General features: G+C 46.1%; 1 protein-coding gene across 7 annotated transcripts in view; it reads left to right on the plus strand.

Annotated features, from left to right (window-relative positions):
• usp32 (ubiquitin specific peptidase 32) overlaps positions 1-13,475 on the plus strand; it is a 65,725-nt gene extending 52,250 nt beyond the window's left edge. For 4 of the 7 annotated variants that reach the window (XM_026193558.2, XM_026193559.2, XM_026193561.2 and 1 more), the window contains exons 23-34: positions 2,506-2,680; positions 3,429-3,580; positions 5,439-5,550; positions 5,629-5,813; positions 5,901-6,085; positions 6,396-6,482; positions 6,900-7,020; positions 7,575-7,766; positions 7,890-8,115; positions 8,215-8,669; positions 8,757-8,849; positions 9,211-13,475. In XM_026193558.2, the coding sequence (XP_026049343.1) occupies positions 2,506-2,680; positions 3,429-3,580; positions 5,439-5,550; positions 5,629-5,813; positions 5,901-6,085; positions 6,396-6,482; positions 6,900-7,020; positions 7,575-7,766; positions 7,890-8,115; positions 8,215-8,669; positions 8,757-8,849; positions 9,211-9,384 (2,157 nt within the window). In that variant the 3' untranslated portion in view covers positions 9,385-13,475. Of the gene's footprint in view, positions 1-2,505; positions 2,681-3,428; positions 3,581-3,828; positions 3,871-5,438; positions 5,551-5,628; positions 5,814-5,900; positions 6,086-6,395; positions 6,483-6,899; positions 7,021-7,574; positions 7,767-7,889; positions 8,116-8,214; positions 8,670-8,756; positions 8,850-9,210 lie in introns of all 7 variants that reach the window. The other 3 variants (XM_026193556.2, XM_026193557.2, XM_026193560.2) reach the window with 1 other exon arrangement.
• The last annotated feature ends 1,309 nt before the right edge of the window (positions 13,476-14,784 follow it).

Raw genomic sequence — 14,784 nt, forward strand, 5'->3', positions numbered from 1 at the left:
TAGGGAGGATGGTGCAGGTTTAAGTTTATTAGATTGATCAGTATTGCTGAACTATGAAATATTTTTTTTTGCATACAGGTATAACAGAATAGCTTTAGTGTAGTTGTTGTTTTAAACTTGAGTATGAACTTATACAAAATGCAGCAAGATATTTAAAAAACAGTTTTGTTGATTAAAAAACACTATATCGGATTCATATCGGTATCGGCAGATATCCAAATTTATGATATCGGTATCGGACATAAAAAAGTGGTATCGTGCCATCTCTAGTTGCTATAAGTCCTGTTGTCACCTTAATAGAACCTCTGGAAAATCTTCCAGCCTAAAAAGCAACAATCTAAAGAAACTGATGAGAAACAAGGTCACTGACACCTTTCATTGGATGACAAAGTAAGTTGTAAGGCTTTGGGACTCCAGTGACAGTAATTATCCACAAATGGGAAAACTTGGAACAGCGGTGAACCTTCCAGGATCAGCCAGGCTGAGACTCATCCAGGAGGTCACCAACACACCAGAACAACAAAGAACTGCAGTTCAGAGTTCACGATTCAACAATGAGGAAGAGATTGAGGAAAAATGGCATCTGTGTTTAAAGAAATCCCTTCTGGCATTTTAGTTTTTAATGAGATGACGCAAACCAAAGAGAGCACAAAGGCTCGTCTCACATTTAGCCAAAAACATACTGATGATGGCTTCTGGGAAAATGGACTGACGAGACAAAAGTTGAACTTTCTGGAAGGTTTGTATGGGCTCAAAATGTGGTCATAAATATTTTGTACTTGTAAAAAAGATTTGTGTGTGGACTTAGCCCAAAAAACCCCTGCAAGTTACAAGTACGAATTTTGACCCTATTTTTCTTCCTTTAAGCTGATTGGTCAATGTCATGTCAATCACAAATGTAACAATCCAATCAGAGAACAGATGGGTTTGGCTGTCGGAGGGGCGCTTTTTTGAACTGCAGGTCCTTGAAGGGTAATCTCTATATAAATATCCGATAGCAGCTAGGTCCCCTAACTTTCAGCAGCTGTTGAAAGGATAAAATTGTGCTATATCAGTGGTTAGAAATAACATTATTACTTTAGGATTAGTCTAACACAAAGTCAGGGCTGACCCAGGACCATTGCTGTGAGTCACAGTGCGCAGCATAAAAGTCCTTTCACATCGGACGCAGGATGTGCTGCTAATGCTACCTGCTAACTAAAAGCAAAGGATCCAGAATTTGTTGCTGGCTGCTGGGCTCTGTGGGTTTTTGCAGCAGCTCTACCTGTACTAGATGCACCTGCTCCTTGTCGTTTTCATCTCTGACTTTATGTGAACTACAAGAGTTTCTGGGGTTTTTTGCTAGTTCTTCAAATGTTCAATAAAAACATGTATGCTAATTCATAACGAAGAAAGCTTTGTAATGAAGACTGTCATTTCCAAAACACTGCCCGCCCCCACCCCGCGGTCCGCAGCGCTGTTGAAAAGGCTGTGGAAGTCCCTGTATTAAACACGTAGACCTGTGACACAAAAATCACCAAACTCGGACGACCTCAGACTGTTTTCCTTCGTGGTGATGAAGGAAAACGCTGGGTTGGCATGTAAAAGGGCATTTATTCCCTTCAAAGACCTGCAGTTCAAAAAAAGCGCCCCTCCGACAGCCAAACCCATCTGTTCTCTGATTGGATTGTTACATTTGTGATTGACATGACATTGACCAATCAGCTTAAAGGAAGAAAAATAGGGTCAAAATTCGTACTTGTAACTTGCAGTGTTTTTTTTGGCTAAGTCCACACACAAATCTTTTTTACAAGTACAAAATATTTGTGACCACATTTTGAGCCCATAGGTTTGGGTTGCGTTACATGTGGTGTATAACAGACACAGCATTTTCTAATAAAGAACATGACAGCAACAGTCAGACAGGGTGGTGGGAGTGTGATGGGCAGGGGCTGCTTTTCAAAAACAATAAGAAAGGTATGAAAACAATCCCTTTATGCTAAAACACTCATTGTCCTCACTTCTACTCACTTCAAATCATATTTACTGTCTTTTTTTATACTATTTATTAATTTTTCTGAAACTGTAGGTGTCTGCAGTGGCACAAATCACATTTTATCTGTTGCTGTTTAGTTATTTGTTACCACAACCAAGAAAAAGAAAGAAAGGATGTCTTCAGAGGGAAGGACTTCCCCGTGTTGTTAAAGTGGCATTAACTAGTAATGTTCTTATAACGGTACAATAACTGTAGCTGAACTATTTCAGCTAACTCTGTTGGGAGATAGATGATAAAATTGGGTAAAACCTGAGAAATGGGGATAGGCCGGCTCTGACTTCTATCCTCAGGCTTTGTGGTCTCAGCTGAAAAGCGAGCCCTCCCCTCTTCAGAGGGATGTCGATGTTCATTCACAGCCTTTGCGATCTCTTTGTCTGAATCGGAGGATAAGGCACCGTATTGATGTTGGGATTTACAGAATTAACAGCGTATGATCTGGTGACGGTCTGCTATGCTTTCTCCACTCTCAGGCGTGGGAGAATCACCTGCGTAGGAACCGCTCCATCGTGGTCGACCTGTTCCACGGACAGCTCAAGTCTCAGGTGAAGTGTAAGACCTGCGGCCACATCAGCGCTCGCTTTGATCCCTTCAACTTCCTGTCTCTGCCTCTGCCCATGGACAGCTCCATGCATCTGGAGATCACCGGTGAGCAGGCCGATGAACAGAAATCAACTGTGCTTAGAGTTAATGCTGCAGAACTGATCAGTGTTAGTGGTTAAAGCTGGAGGCAGACAGGCTAGCACTGGGCTGGACTCCCTTTTTGCTTCAGAATAAAATTCTTAGCGTCTCAGATTTTGGTCCTTGTTGACATGATGGAATAACACCGTTGCTGCAGATTTGTTCTCCCACCACATCCACAAAGCTGCTCCACGAAACTGACATTAGGTCGTTCTGTAGGTCATTTTAGTGCATTGAACTCAATGACAGGTTTGAGAAACCAGTTTGCGATGATTTAAGCTTGTATCCTGCTGGAAATGGCTAGTTCGTCTTGTAATCGGAAGGTTGCCGGTTCGAGCCCCGGCTCCGACAGTCTCGGTCGTTGTGTCCTTGGGCAAGACACTTCACCCGTTGCCTACTGGTGGTGGTCCGAGGGCCCGGTGGCGCCAGTGTCCGGCAGCCTTGCCGGAAGTGTGACTGTACACAAATGCTTCCAGCCTGGACGTAAGACCTGACCATGTTTCCCTCGTTCTGTCAGCAGCCTGTTTGAAGCCCTGCAGCAGTAATGTGTCCTTCTTATAGGAGGTCCACCTTTCGCTGTTTCATTCTCTCACACTCTGCTGGATTTGTATTTTTTTTTAAGTGAATCTATAAAAATGTGCTGTGTGGTCATTAAAACCTATTTCTTTGTTAAAGAACAAATTCTGAACGGTGCTATGCTGCGATGTGTCTGTAGTTATCAAGCTGGACGGCTCCACGCCCGTGCGCTACGGCCTGAGGTTGAATATGGACGAGAAGTACACCGGGCTGAAGAAACAGCTGAGTGAACTGTGCAGCCTGAAGCCCGAGCAGATCCTCCTGGCTGAGGTCCATTCTTCTAATATCAAGGTATTCGCACCACGCCTCCTCTCTCATCTGTGCGCCATGCAGCAGAAGACGGCATTAAAATGAAGGATTCGTTGAATCGTTTTGTCTCGAACCTTTGCAGTCACTGCTTGTTTGTCTTCGCTCATCTAGGTTACGATTTATACTTAAAAACTACAAATGTGTGTGAGTGATGCTCGTATCTCGTAACACTGCTGGCCTCATCCTCTCCTCAGTGAGACATGATCACGTTATGTTAATGTTCCTCACAGTTTGGTTCAGACGTGCTGACAGCAGCGATCAGGAAAGCCACGGTACGTGCATAATCGAAGCGTGTGGGTCGGAGCCACATTTTGGCCGCGTTGTCTCATTGGTGTGTGGAAATGTTGCTGTGGTGGTGGAGGTGGTGGTCGCTCTCCTGGACGACATAAAGGGCCCGTCTGTGGCAGGCGGTGTGGTTGGTTCTTGGTGGGGGCGTAATGCTGTGTTCAATCCATGACCGTACACACTCACACTTAGACCCTGGTGAAAGTCATACGTTACTAACTCTAACCTTGTAGTGTTTTTAACACGAGACTCTTTGTGTTAAAAACACTCATTTGTCTGTCAGTCCACATGGTTACGTTTCCTCTGTGAGGTGTATTTTGTGTCCATAATAAGAATCTTGATATTTTAGGCGATCGTATGCGGCGCAGTGAGAGCGCTCCAGAATTAACAGCTGAAACGTCGAACACGATCAAAGATAAAAAGTGCCAGAGGATGTGAGTGCTGCTGCAGCACGTCTTCCAGTTGTTATACGGCTGCATGGAAACACGCAGCTGCTGCTGCAGATAGTGGTGCCACGGATCACGGTTGATCCGAAATCCGAACCGATCCCACTCCACGGTTCGGTACGCACGTGATCCGAAGACTCGGGGGGGGGAAAAAAAAGTATGTGTATGGTGCGCGTGGTCAGTCTGTCAAGCGATAGTTATGGTCAGCGCCAGCGGTCCAAGTAGCGGAGCAGAGGAGTTTGTGGCATTTAAGCAGCCCTTTGCTGCCCAGAGTGGTAGATACAAAGCCCTGCACTGCCCTATGGATTACATTAGATTAGATGAAACCTTATTTATCCCTCGGGTGGGTTCCTCCGGGACATTCAGTTTCCAGTAGCACAGCACCCACAGAAGTTGCAGAATGTGAGCAGAAATATACCAAATATACACATTTATAAATACAGAGAATACAAAAGGGATAAATAGGAATAAGAATACAAGGGAACGGCACATTTTAAGTATTGTGAGTCTGTTACACCGTTGGATATTAACAACAACTATTGCACAGTGAAAAGGCACTACAGCTACTTGTTCCCCCCTCCTCTGTCCCCGTTTCCCCTCCAGCGAGGAGTTAAACAGTTTGTTGGCGTGTGGGACCTTTTAAGTCTGCTGGTTCTTGACGTTGGGAGAAGCAACCTGTCACTGAACAGACTCCTCTGGTTGTTTATAGCCGTGTGCAGAGGCTGCCCAGCATGGTCCATAATGTCCATATTGCACCTTAATTTGTTTTTATATAAGTGCCTGGAACGAGTCTTCAGTTGAATGATTTTTAATAGGCAAAAAATACTTGAATAAGTAAACGGCGAGTCGAATTTTTGTCTTTTTTTTCTATTTTTGCTGATCCGAAAATTGATCCGATCCGTGACTTTAAAACCGTGAGAGTTTTGATCCGTTGCACCACTAGCTGCAGACGCCATTTAGCACCATCTACGTGAACGAGAGTTAAAGTCCTACCAAGGTTTTAGATGTGTGGCACAAACCGGCGTGTAATGAACTCGTAGTTCTGCTGAAATGTTTGCATGTAGGCGTCTTTATTGCTGCAGTCTTATGTGCTGACCTTTGGTTTTCAGAACTTCCCTCAGGATAACCAGAAGGTCCGTCTGTCTGTCAACGGCTTCTTGTGTGCGTTCGAGGTCCCGGTGCCGGGTTCACCAACATCACTGAGCTCGCCCACGCTGACAGGTGTGTCATCTTACACATGTCTGCGCACTCACCAGAGAGCTACCTGCGAGTTTCTCATTTTCTCCCCTCCTCCATCAGATATCACACCTATAGCCAACAATACAGCTGCCAATGGGCACGTGGGCAGTAAGCTAGACCTCATCCCTAACGGTGGGCCCTGCAGCCCTGAGACGCCTCTGACCAACGGGGTCGCCAATGGACACATCACACCGGTGCACGAGAGCCCCTTCATTGGATACATCATCGCTATGCACAGGAAGATGGTGAGAACTCGTAGAAAAAACTAATGCAGTGTCATTTTTATGGTTGTTGTAGACGTAACACGTAAATGTTTGTGCCCCCCGCTTTAGATGCGCACAGAGTTGTACTTCCTGTCGTCTCAGAAGAACCGACCCAGTCTGTTCGGCATGCCGCTCATTGTTCCCTGCACTGTGCACACCAGTAAGAAGGACCTGTACGACGCAGTCTGGATCCAGGTGTCCAGACTGGCCAGTCCCCTGCCCCCACAGGAGGCCAGCAACCATGCCCAGGACTGGTAATTTCCTCCTACGAATCTCTTTATTAGAGAAACACTCGTGTGATTCTGTTGAGTAACATTCATCTGAAGAAGCATTTACCCTCTCGAGTGTGAACCTGAGCGAACTTCCAGACTCTCCTCTGTTAAACTGAGGCAGCAGGTCTGTCCGGACGAAGTCTCTTACGCAATCAGGATCAGGTCGGATCAGCATCAGCTGTCTAAAGCTTGATCCGTGCCACTTCCCTTGTTTAGTGTAATTTAATTTTGGAAGGAAAAAATAACTTTGCTGACAAGTTTGTTGACATTTTTGTCTTCCTTTAACTTGCAGTGATGACAGCATGGGCTATCAGTACCCCTTTACTCTGAGGGTCGTGGGCAAGGATGGAAACTCGTGTGCCTGGTGTCCGTGGTACAGGTAAGAGCGTTTCGGATACAGACACTCGCGACTAAAGCCGTTTTCACACACGCTCTGCAGCTCTGAGGTGCACGCAAAAGCTCAGCTGTGTGACGCAGCCGAACTCTCTAATCCTCCAGCCCCCAGCGTGCAAATGCTGCAGCTAATATCTACGATAGACGCCATGCACGCCGTCTCCTGCTGAATTACAATACTGGAAATACAGAGTTTTGTTGTTTTTGTGTGCTTAAAGTGAGAGTGCAGCTGTGGCAAAATAAACCGAACCTCATTGTCCTGAAGTTCTGTGAAATTCAGGCTTACATACAGCTTAAAGTGGGAGTAGCACATTTTGATGCAAGATTATGACATTTGATTTGTTGTAACCGTGTTCTGTAAGCAAAACTCACACATCTGTACTGCACATCTGTGTGTTTGCAGGTTCTGCAGAGGCTGTACGATAGAGTGCACAGAAGACCGAGCTTCTGTAGGAAATGCTTACATAGCTGTAGACTGGGATCCAACTGCCCTGCACCTCCGCTACCAGACCTCCCAGGAGAGGGTAAAGGATACATGCACGCACGCACACACGCGCACACACACACACACACACACACACACACACACACACACACAGCACCAATTCAGGCAGAGAAAAAGTCACTTCGAGTTAGAGCAGTAATGGAATTTCTGTGAAAATGGTGCTCGCTGTCATTAACGTCATCATTTGTAAACACCAGCAGGAGTGATGAGCAGCAACACTGCTTTCATATTTCACACCGTCATATTAGCAATTCTACATCAGGGTCCAGTTGTCCTCATGTAATGATCGCTGTGCAAACCAGAAGATGGTGTGATTCAGAGTATGGCCACACGGAGGCGTCAGTGAGTCAGTAAATGTCAGATTAAAGTGTCCAGACTCCTTCGAGGTGTGTTGGTAAGTGCTGTGGTTTATGTGAATTCTAGGAAAAATGAGTTTCTGAGCAGTAAAACTTGTTAGATGCATTAAAGTTGCACTTTGCTTGGCTCTAAAACGACACCTGGTAGCTGTTTCCCCGAGTGTCTGCTCTCGTGGTCCATTATCCTCCGTCATGCATCGCGCTCCTCTCCCTGCAGATTGTGGAGGAGCACTGCAGTGTGGAGCAGTCTCGGCGAGCTCAGGCTGAGCCCATCAGCTTGGACAGCTGTCTGAAGGCTTTCACCAGCGAGGAGGAGCTGGGAGAGGACGAACTCTACTACTGCTCCAAGTGCAAGACCCACCGACTGGCCACCAAGAAGCTGGACCTCTGGAGGCTGCCACCCATACTGGTCAGGAGCAGACTCGTGCATCTGAGTGTTTTATGTGAAACGATGCGTGGGTGTTGGTAGCATTTAACGTTCTCACGTGAAATAAATTTAGAGACGGCGTCTGACACGTGTTCACTTGTGTAGATTGTCCACTTGAAGCGCTTCCAGTTCGTGAATGGTCGCTGGATCAAGTCCCAAAAGATCGTCAAGTTTCCACGGGAGAATTTTGACCCCAGCGCCTTCCTGGCTCCCAGGGACCTCGAGCATCGCTGCCTCCACTCCCGCAGTGAGAGCGAGGATCTGCTGAGGGTCGGAGAAGACAATCTGTCCTCCATCTCTGCACCCGCTGGCTTTGGCAACCTCCCCAAAGGTACGGCATGTCCAGTAAAGACTTTCATCACTGTTTGTGTTTTTTAAAGAATGTGAAAATTGAAGTGCTAATGCTTTAACACTGCTGCTTCCCCAACAGCTTCCCCAGCTTCAAGCAGGAAGTCTGCTCCCTCTCTCAGCCGGAACAGTAGCCCGTCTGGCAGCCCGAAGGCCGGGAGCGGAGGCCGCAGACCAGGTCGGTTGCGCCTTCCCCAGTTGGGCAGCAGACATCGCCTCTCCAACAGCAAGGAGAACCTGGACGGAGCAGCTAATTCTGAGGCTGAATTGAGAGACGATGCACCGCAGGCGGACCCAGAGGGTTCAGCAGCAGGAGGAGCGTCAGGGCTTCAGGGGTCAGGAGAGGGCGTTGCATCAGAATCGTCCTCCGGTAGTGAAGCATCCAGCAGCCACTGTGACGTGGTCCTTGTGAACGGAGACAGCAACGGGCTGTGCTCCGACTGCAGCACAGAGAGCAGCACGGAGCCGGACGGCTCTCTGCTGCAGCACAGAGACAACATGTGTCTGGATGCCATATACAACCTCTATGCAATATCAGTAAGTCAGGCGCTTTGTGCACGCTGGCATACGGGCGGGGAGAACAGTCAGACAAGTCCTGAATGTTGTTCTGCTTCATCTCTCCAGTGCCATTCAGGAATATTGGGAGGAGGCCACTATGTGACATATGCCAAAAACCCCAATGGGAAATGGTACTGTTACAATGACAGCAGCTGCAAGGTAAGGCACCAGCACACCTCCACTACTGTCTGCAGGTACTAGGTAACTAGTTACAGCCTCCTACACATCCAGTACGACCTCCACAGACTCAGCCTAGAGGAGCACTGTGCAGGGAAACAGATGGTCCTCTTAAAGCTGTGCTGGTTTATGTGGGTTGTTTTTATTGGTTAAAGTGTCTCTCACACACACACACACACACACCTTTACCAAACTTGTGATTGCTTTATCATGACTTTAACACATGCTGCTCTGCACACGCTGGGCACTCTTGTGTGATGTAAGGAAAAGTTTGGCTCTGTCGACACCCCAAATGCGACCACGCTGTAACAACACTCCGCTTTATTTGTTTTTTCATTTACAGGAAGTGCACTCTGAGGAGATCGACACCGACTCGGCCTACATTCTCTTCTACGAGCAGCAGGGAGTCAACTACTCCCAGTTCCTGCCAAAGATCGATGGCAAGAAGATGGCCGACACCAGTAGCATGGACGAAGACTTTGAGTCAGACTACAAGAAATACTGCGTCCTCCAGTGACCGCAGCTCGTCTTCCATCAGCCAGCACTACGCCCGCTCGCCTCTTTCAGCCTGCTGCTCTGAACAGGAAGCGCCAGAAGATCTCACGAACGGCTGACAGTTGAACCGCGCGCCGTCTTTATGGCTGCTTCGCAGCACTTTCTAAACTCGACTGCAAACACGGATCGGTGAAAAGGTTTGCTAAGACAACAGCGAAGCCCCTCCCTGTGAAAGCACCCGACCGGTGCACTTTGCTGAGCCCGACGAACTCCCATCAGCTCCCACCCCGTGATCCTCGCCATGACATAGATGTAAAATATACTTGCACACTAACGCATCTCTGAATGTATGGCAGTACGGCCGAGTCATGCAGCGATGTTGCTTTCTTATCGTGCACTTATCACTTGTGATGTCAGGATTCAAAACAAAAGACGGCTTTTTCTACCCAGAGTCACGATTTGACCTGAGCAGGGAAAAACCGATGTGCTCCAGGCGTGAGTCCCTGCAGGCCTACGGATGCCAACTGTACACGGGGCCCAGCGTTCACTGTGTGCTGGAGTCACGTTTGGTGCCACGGGAGACGACGGATGCCCGGGCAAGCTTTCAAACCAATGGTTCTGCTGAGGTTTTATTAGCGATAGTGTGAGCAGGAAAACACGCGTCATACGCTACCTCATCGCTTCCTGCATTCTTTCAGCCAACTGGACCCCAAAAGTCTGTGACAGTATTAATATCATGAAATGCTTCCTTTTAGTGTAGGAGACTCGGTACATGCATTCAGGAACACCCCCACAAAGACCCCCCTCCCCTCCCAGGACACTCGGGTCCTGATGTTCACATCAAATTCGGCACGTTTGCCAAAAGCTGTGTTTGGTCCTGCAGCTGCCAAATATCCACGGTGATTTGTGCAATGTTGACCAGTATGTAGCCACGACGACTGAGAACCTGGGTTTGTTGGGGACAGGTGCCATGATTTAAAAAGTTGTACGGTATATGTTTAAACGCTTTTTTTTGATTGTGTAAATGTGTCATTTTAGAGGATCTGCTTTATTTTTTTAGTTTTTCTTAGAGTTGCTTCAGGCTACCTAAAGGCCCCACCTGTAGACACCAGGCACATCTCCACGGGGCTGATGCAAACCTCTGCAGTTCTCTGCTGTCCACCCAAACCTGGACTTCCTGCGTCCATCACAGCCAATTATTTTACTGTTTGTTATTTTAAAAGTGTCAAAACGGAAGAAGCAGAGATTTTTTTATTTGCTCAAAGCCTGTAAACCACATTACCCATAATGCTATTCAGAATCCAACTTTAGCCTTTATTACTGTGTCTCATGTGGCTTCTGTGCTTACACTTCACTTTGCTCACATTCGAACGAGTCCCACAGATCGCTGTGAGTGTTTCTCACCTTGGCTACTTCGCACAGAGGCAGGGAAGCCTTTGTTAACCATGAGTGTTTCATGTGTTGCACTGTTGGGTTTTTTGTTTTTCACACAACTAGAGCAGCTTTGCATGATTCACAGTTCAGGTACTTTTGGTTGCACCGTGCAAACGTGGAGTTGGAAAAGCACCTGGGTTCTAACTTCTGTCCCTGAAGCGATCATAGTTCATATATCTACTCTCAGTGAATTCATACAGACCTGATAAACCTTCCTGGACTGTGAGGTCAGAAGTCATGCTGTTTAATATGAGCAGTGACTTTTGCACCAGTGTGTGCACGATAGGAAATAAGGAAGAGCTCCTTCAGTGTCGAGTGCGGACGTGCACTCATAGATCGGACTGATATCTAACAAATATCTCCGATAAATTCCCACTCGTGTGATTTCTCTCCCCTGTCAGAGTTCACACACTGTGTCAGACAGTTTGTAGTGTACTGACACGAGTATTTCATTTGAGTGAGAGGCGAATGCAATGACCAATGGAGCGGCTGCAGAGGGTTGGTCAGTCGCTTCTCTCCGACTCCACATCATTACATTTTTAAAGCTTCCATCTTGTATTTTTGAGTTGTTTTAATGTGTAATAGGAACAGAGCTCCCTTTTAACAGCAGGCTCAGCCTCGGGTTCAATGCTGCTTAGCACACCTAAAACCTGAAGCATGAGTGTATAAAGATGCAGTGAAGTATCGCTGCAGTGGTCCCACCTCCTGCTGCTTAGGGGATCATAGATGCTCCTGGAACACTTTTTAGTTTTAGGGGGAAAAAATGAATCTATGGATAACCACTTGTTGGCTAGCTCACTGGCTACAGCCTCCATAGGCTGGTATATTAGTCACTTGTGCACTTGGCCACATCTGCCCTGCCGTGTATGAGCAGCCTGCTTGTGAATGACACCACCAATGCAAGCATTCACCTTTCTGAGCTTTGTGGGTATCGAGCCCGGAGAGCCGTGTGAGGTGCCCCGTCCTGTGCAGTCTGATCGCTGCAGCAGGGGTGCTGAAACCACGTATTTGTGAATGGGTACCATCAAAGCACAACACAAACTGTAAGGTCTTACTCCAGCTTCTGTATTTCTAGCAGATCTTAATGCCCAGTCTCAATAGACGGACTTTCACAATCTCATTTTAATAGCTTAGTGTTTCATATCTTAAACCAGTTTCCCCCTTTTCCTCAGCTGAGCCATCCAGTGGGCCAGCCACACCCTGATGGGTGTCCAACAAAAGCGAGTGACATGTCAGTGTAGACGGAGCAGTGTCCATTTTTAATGATTTCATTTCTTAGCTGCTGGTATAACGTTTGATGACTGGGATGATGGTTTCTGGTGGAAATGAATAAATATTTAAACTTTTTCAGGAAGTTCTATGAAAGTTTTAAGAAAAATCAAATAAGTGTCTTAGAACGTTTTCACCTTTTGCCGGGATGTTTTCAGGGAAATGATTTGGAAACAACCATCCCCCCGTAGACAGATGTGCTCACGTGTGCAAAGTAACCAAAGTCTGTTTGTGTGAGGAGCGTAAATGCATCGCTACACGACTGGAGCCAACGTTCGAGCAAATGATTTGTTTCTGCCGTTCCTCCTTTCCTCTGAAGGTTTGGCTGCTTCGACGTGGCTGCTGAGGTCTCTTTGAGATGGACGAGCCCATGTTTTCACCGCGTGGTTCCAGCTGCAGAGTTCTGTGTGTCTGCTTTGTAGCAGCAATGGCGGAGCTCCTGTCACGTCAGGGGGCTCCGTCTAATCACTGTGAACAGACGGCAGACTGTCGATGGCGCCCGGCTTCGTCTTCTGGAGCGCAGAGCCTCGTCTCTGCGTTCGTCCCCTTTTTTAGCTGCTGTATTTGTGATGAGACGACTTTGTTATGGATGTACTTGGAGATAAATCTGTCACTGAATGAAACTTTATTTCCTTCTGCAAAGATCACATTTGTTGAACAAATGGAAATGTACATAAGAGTGTTATTTATGTTTGCTTGGCCAGCTCTTTTTCTTTCCCCCTCCACCCTCCTGCCGTCGCACTGAGCTGTAGACAGTGTCCAGTTTGTGTCTGTGGTTGAAGGTTATCACAGGACTCGAAGGAAAAATTGTCCCTTGAGAGCTCAGTTTGCAATGTTTGCTCTACTTAAAGGTGCAATAGATGTCAACTTCTTTCTTTTTCTCTTTGTTTCTTGGGCTGTGAATGTGCCCTCAAACGGCCGGTAGCGTAATCTCTTAGCAGAAATGTTTCATGTCGGGGTTACTTTCAGCACAATTTTTCTAATCCAGGAACGAGGATTTGACGCCCAGGGAAACTGGACTAGCACGGATTCTGTAGAACATCGGGCTAGCATCTGAAGCCCCGCCCCCCAGGAAGATTAGTTCACGGTGTCAGGCAGTGCGATCGACTACTGAGCTGTCTTTCAGTGTGTGTAGCTTCTTTTTTTATTTAAGTTCATATCTGTCTGATGTGAACCAGATGTGTTAATTTAATAAACTTTTTTGTAAGGTGTTCGTTGGAAGAAAGTCACATTGCACTGACATGAAAACGTGTACATAAACAAAACGTGTTTTGTAAATAAGCCAATGAAAACTATGTATTTGAATATGAACTGTACAAAATACTGTACCTGTAGTTGTGTATATGGAGTGATCCTGTTGATCTGTAACGAAATACCCAAGCAACAAATTAAATTCAGCAAAGGAAATGACATCAGAGTCGTTTTGTTGTGGTCACAACCCTGATCTGACACTTCAGGCAATTTGCGTAGACTTGTGAAGTAGAACAGCCTCGTTGATCATCTCAATTTAATGCCACAAGCAGGAGCAAAGCATCACACAGACAGAAACGATCCAACTCGATGGTGTCTCATTATGTTTGGCCATAAGTTGACTGAACTCCAACATATTTTTAAGCTCCTTTGTGTCAGGCTGTGTGCGGCAGGCAGGAATGGACCCGAAGCGCCGACTGCAGGAGGTCAAACTTAGAAACTTAGATTTATTAGAAAAACAGGAAACTAACTTAACCTCCTAAGACCCGAACTCTTTCACAGCATGCATTTTTAATTTCTCTTTCCTATTTAGGCTGACTGGGATCTGATGAATGTAAAAACTAAGAATTACCAGGTTTTTGTTTGTTTTTGTTTGTTGCTGAGAAAAATGAGATCCACACATGAGGACATTCGTTTTAAATTTCGATAGAACAGTGGCAGGATAACGTCCTCATAAGTGGATATCAGGCCCTTGTAGAGCAAAACCTAGTATTTTGGTCTAAACAACCCAAAATGTGACGTCCACGTGTGGATGCCAGGTCCTCGGAGGTTCAACTGGAAAAATGAACAAGGATTAAACGGGTAGAACACACAGCATGAGAGGCATCGTGAAACAGACCAAGGAAAACACAGGGCTTAAATACAGAGAAGGATGACGAGGGAATGAGACACAGGATGAGAGCACAGCTGGAAACATTAACAGACGCAGACTGTCAGTAAAACAGGAAACAACACAGCAGTGTGAACCTGACATGAAAAGGCATATAAACAAAACCTAAGACTGGAAATCAGGAGATACTAACTAAAAAAGAGAAACACTAAGTCACAGAATATAGACAAACAAAATCAAAACCACTGACCACCAGACCCAGGTACCCCAACACTTTCAGCTATTCCTTGATCCCCAATTGATTAAAGCAGCCAACGGCCTAAAAGTTCCACATTTACCTCACAAGTTTCGAGTTAACATAATCAGACTGTAGTAATAAACTAACTTGGCTCCTTCATATTGCCTTCCCAACCCAGCAGAGTGACTTTTGTCAAGGTTGAGCTACTTTATTTTATCCATATTTGGAATAGAGATGGCACGATACCACTTTTTTTATGTCCGATACCGATATCATAAATTTGGATATCTGCCGATACCGATATGAATCCGATATAGTGTTTTTTAATCAACAAAACTGTTTTTTAAATATCTTGCTGCATTTTGTATAAGTTCATACTCAAGTTTAAAACAACAACTACA

Source organism: Astatotilapia calliptera, chromosome 14 (assembly GCF_964374335.1).
Source record: "Astatotilapia calliptera chromosome 14, fAstCal68.1, whole genome shotgun sequence".
NCBI classification, from domain to species: domain Eukaryota; kingdom Metazoa; phylum Chordata; class Actinopteri; order Cichliformes; family Cichlidae; genus Astatotilapia; species Astatotilapia calliptera.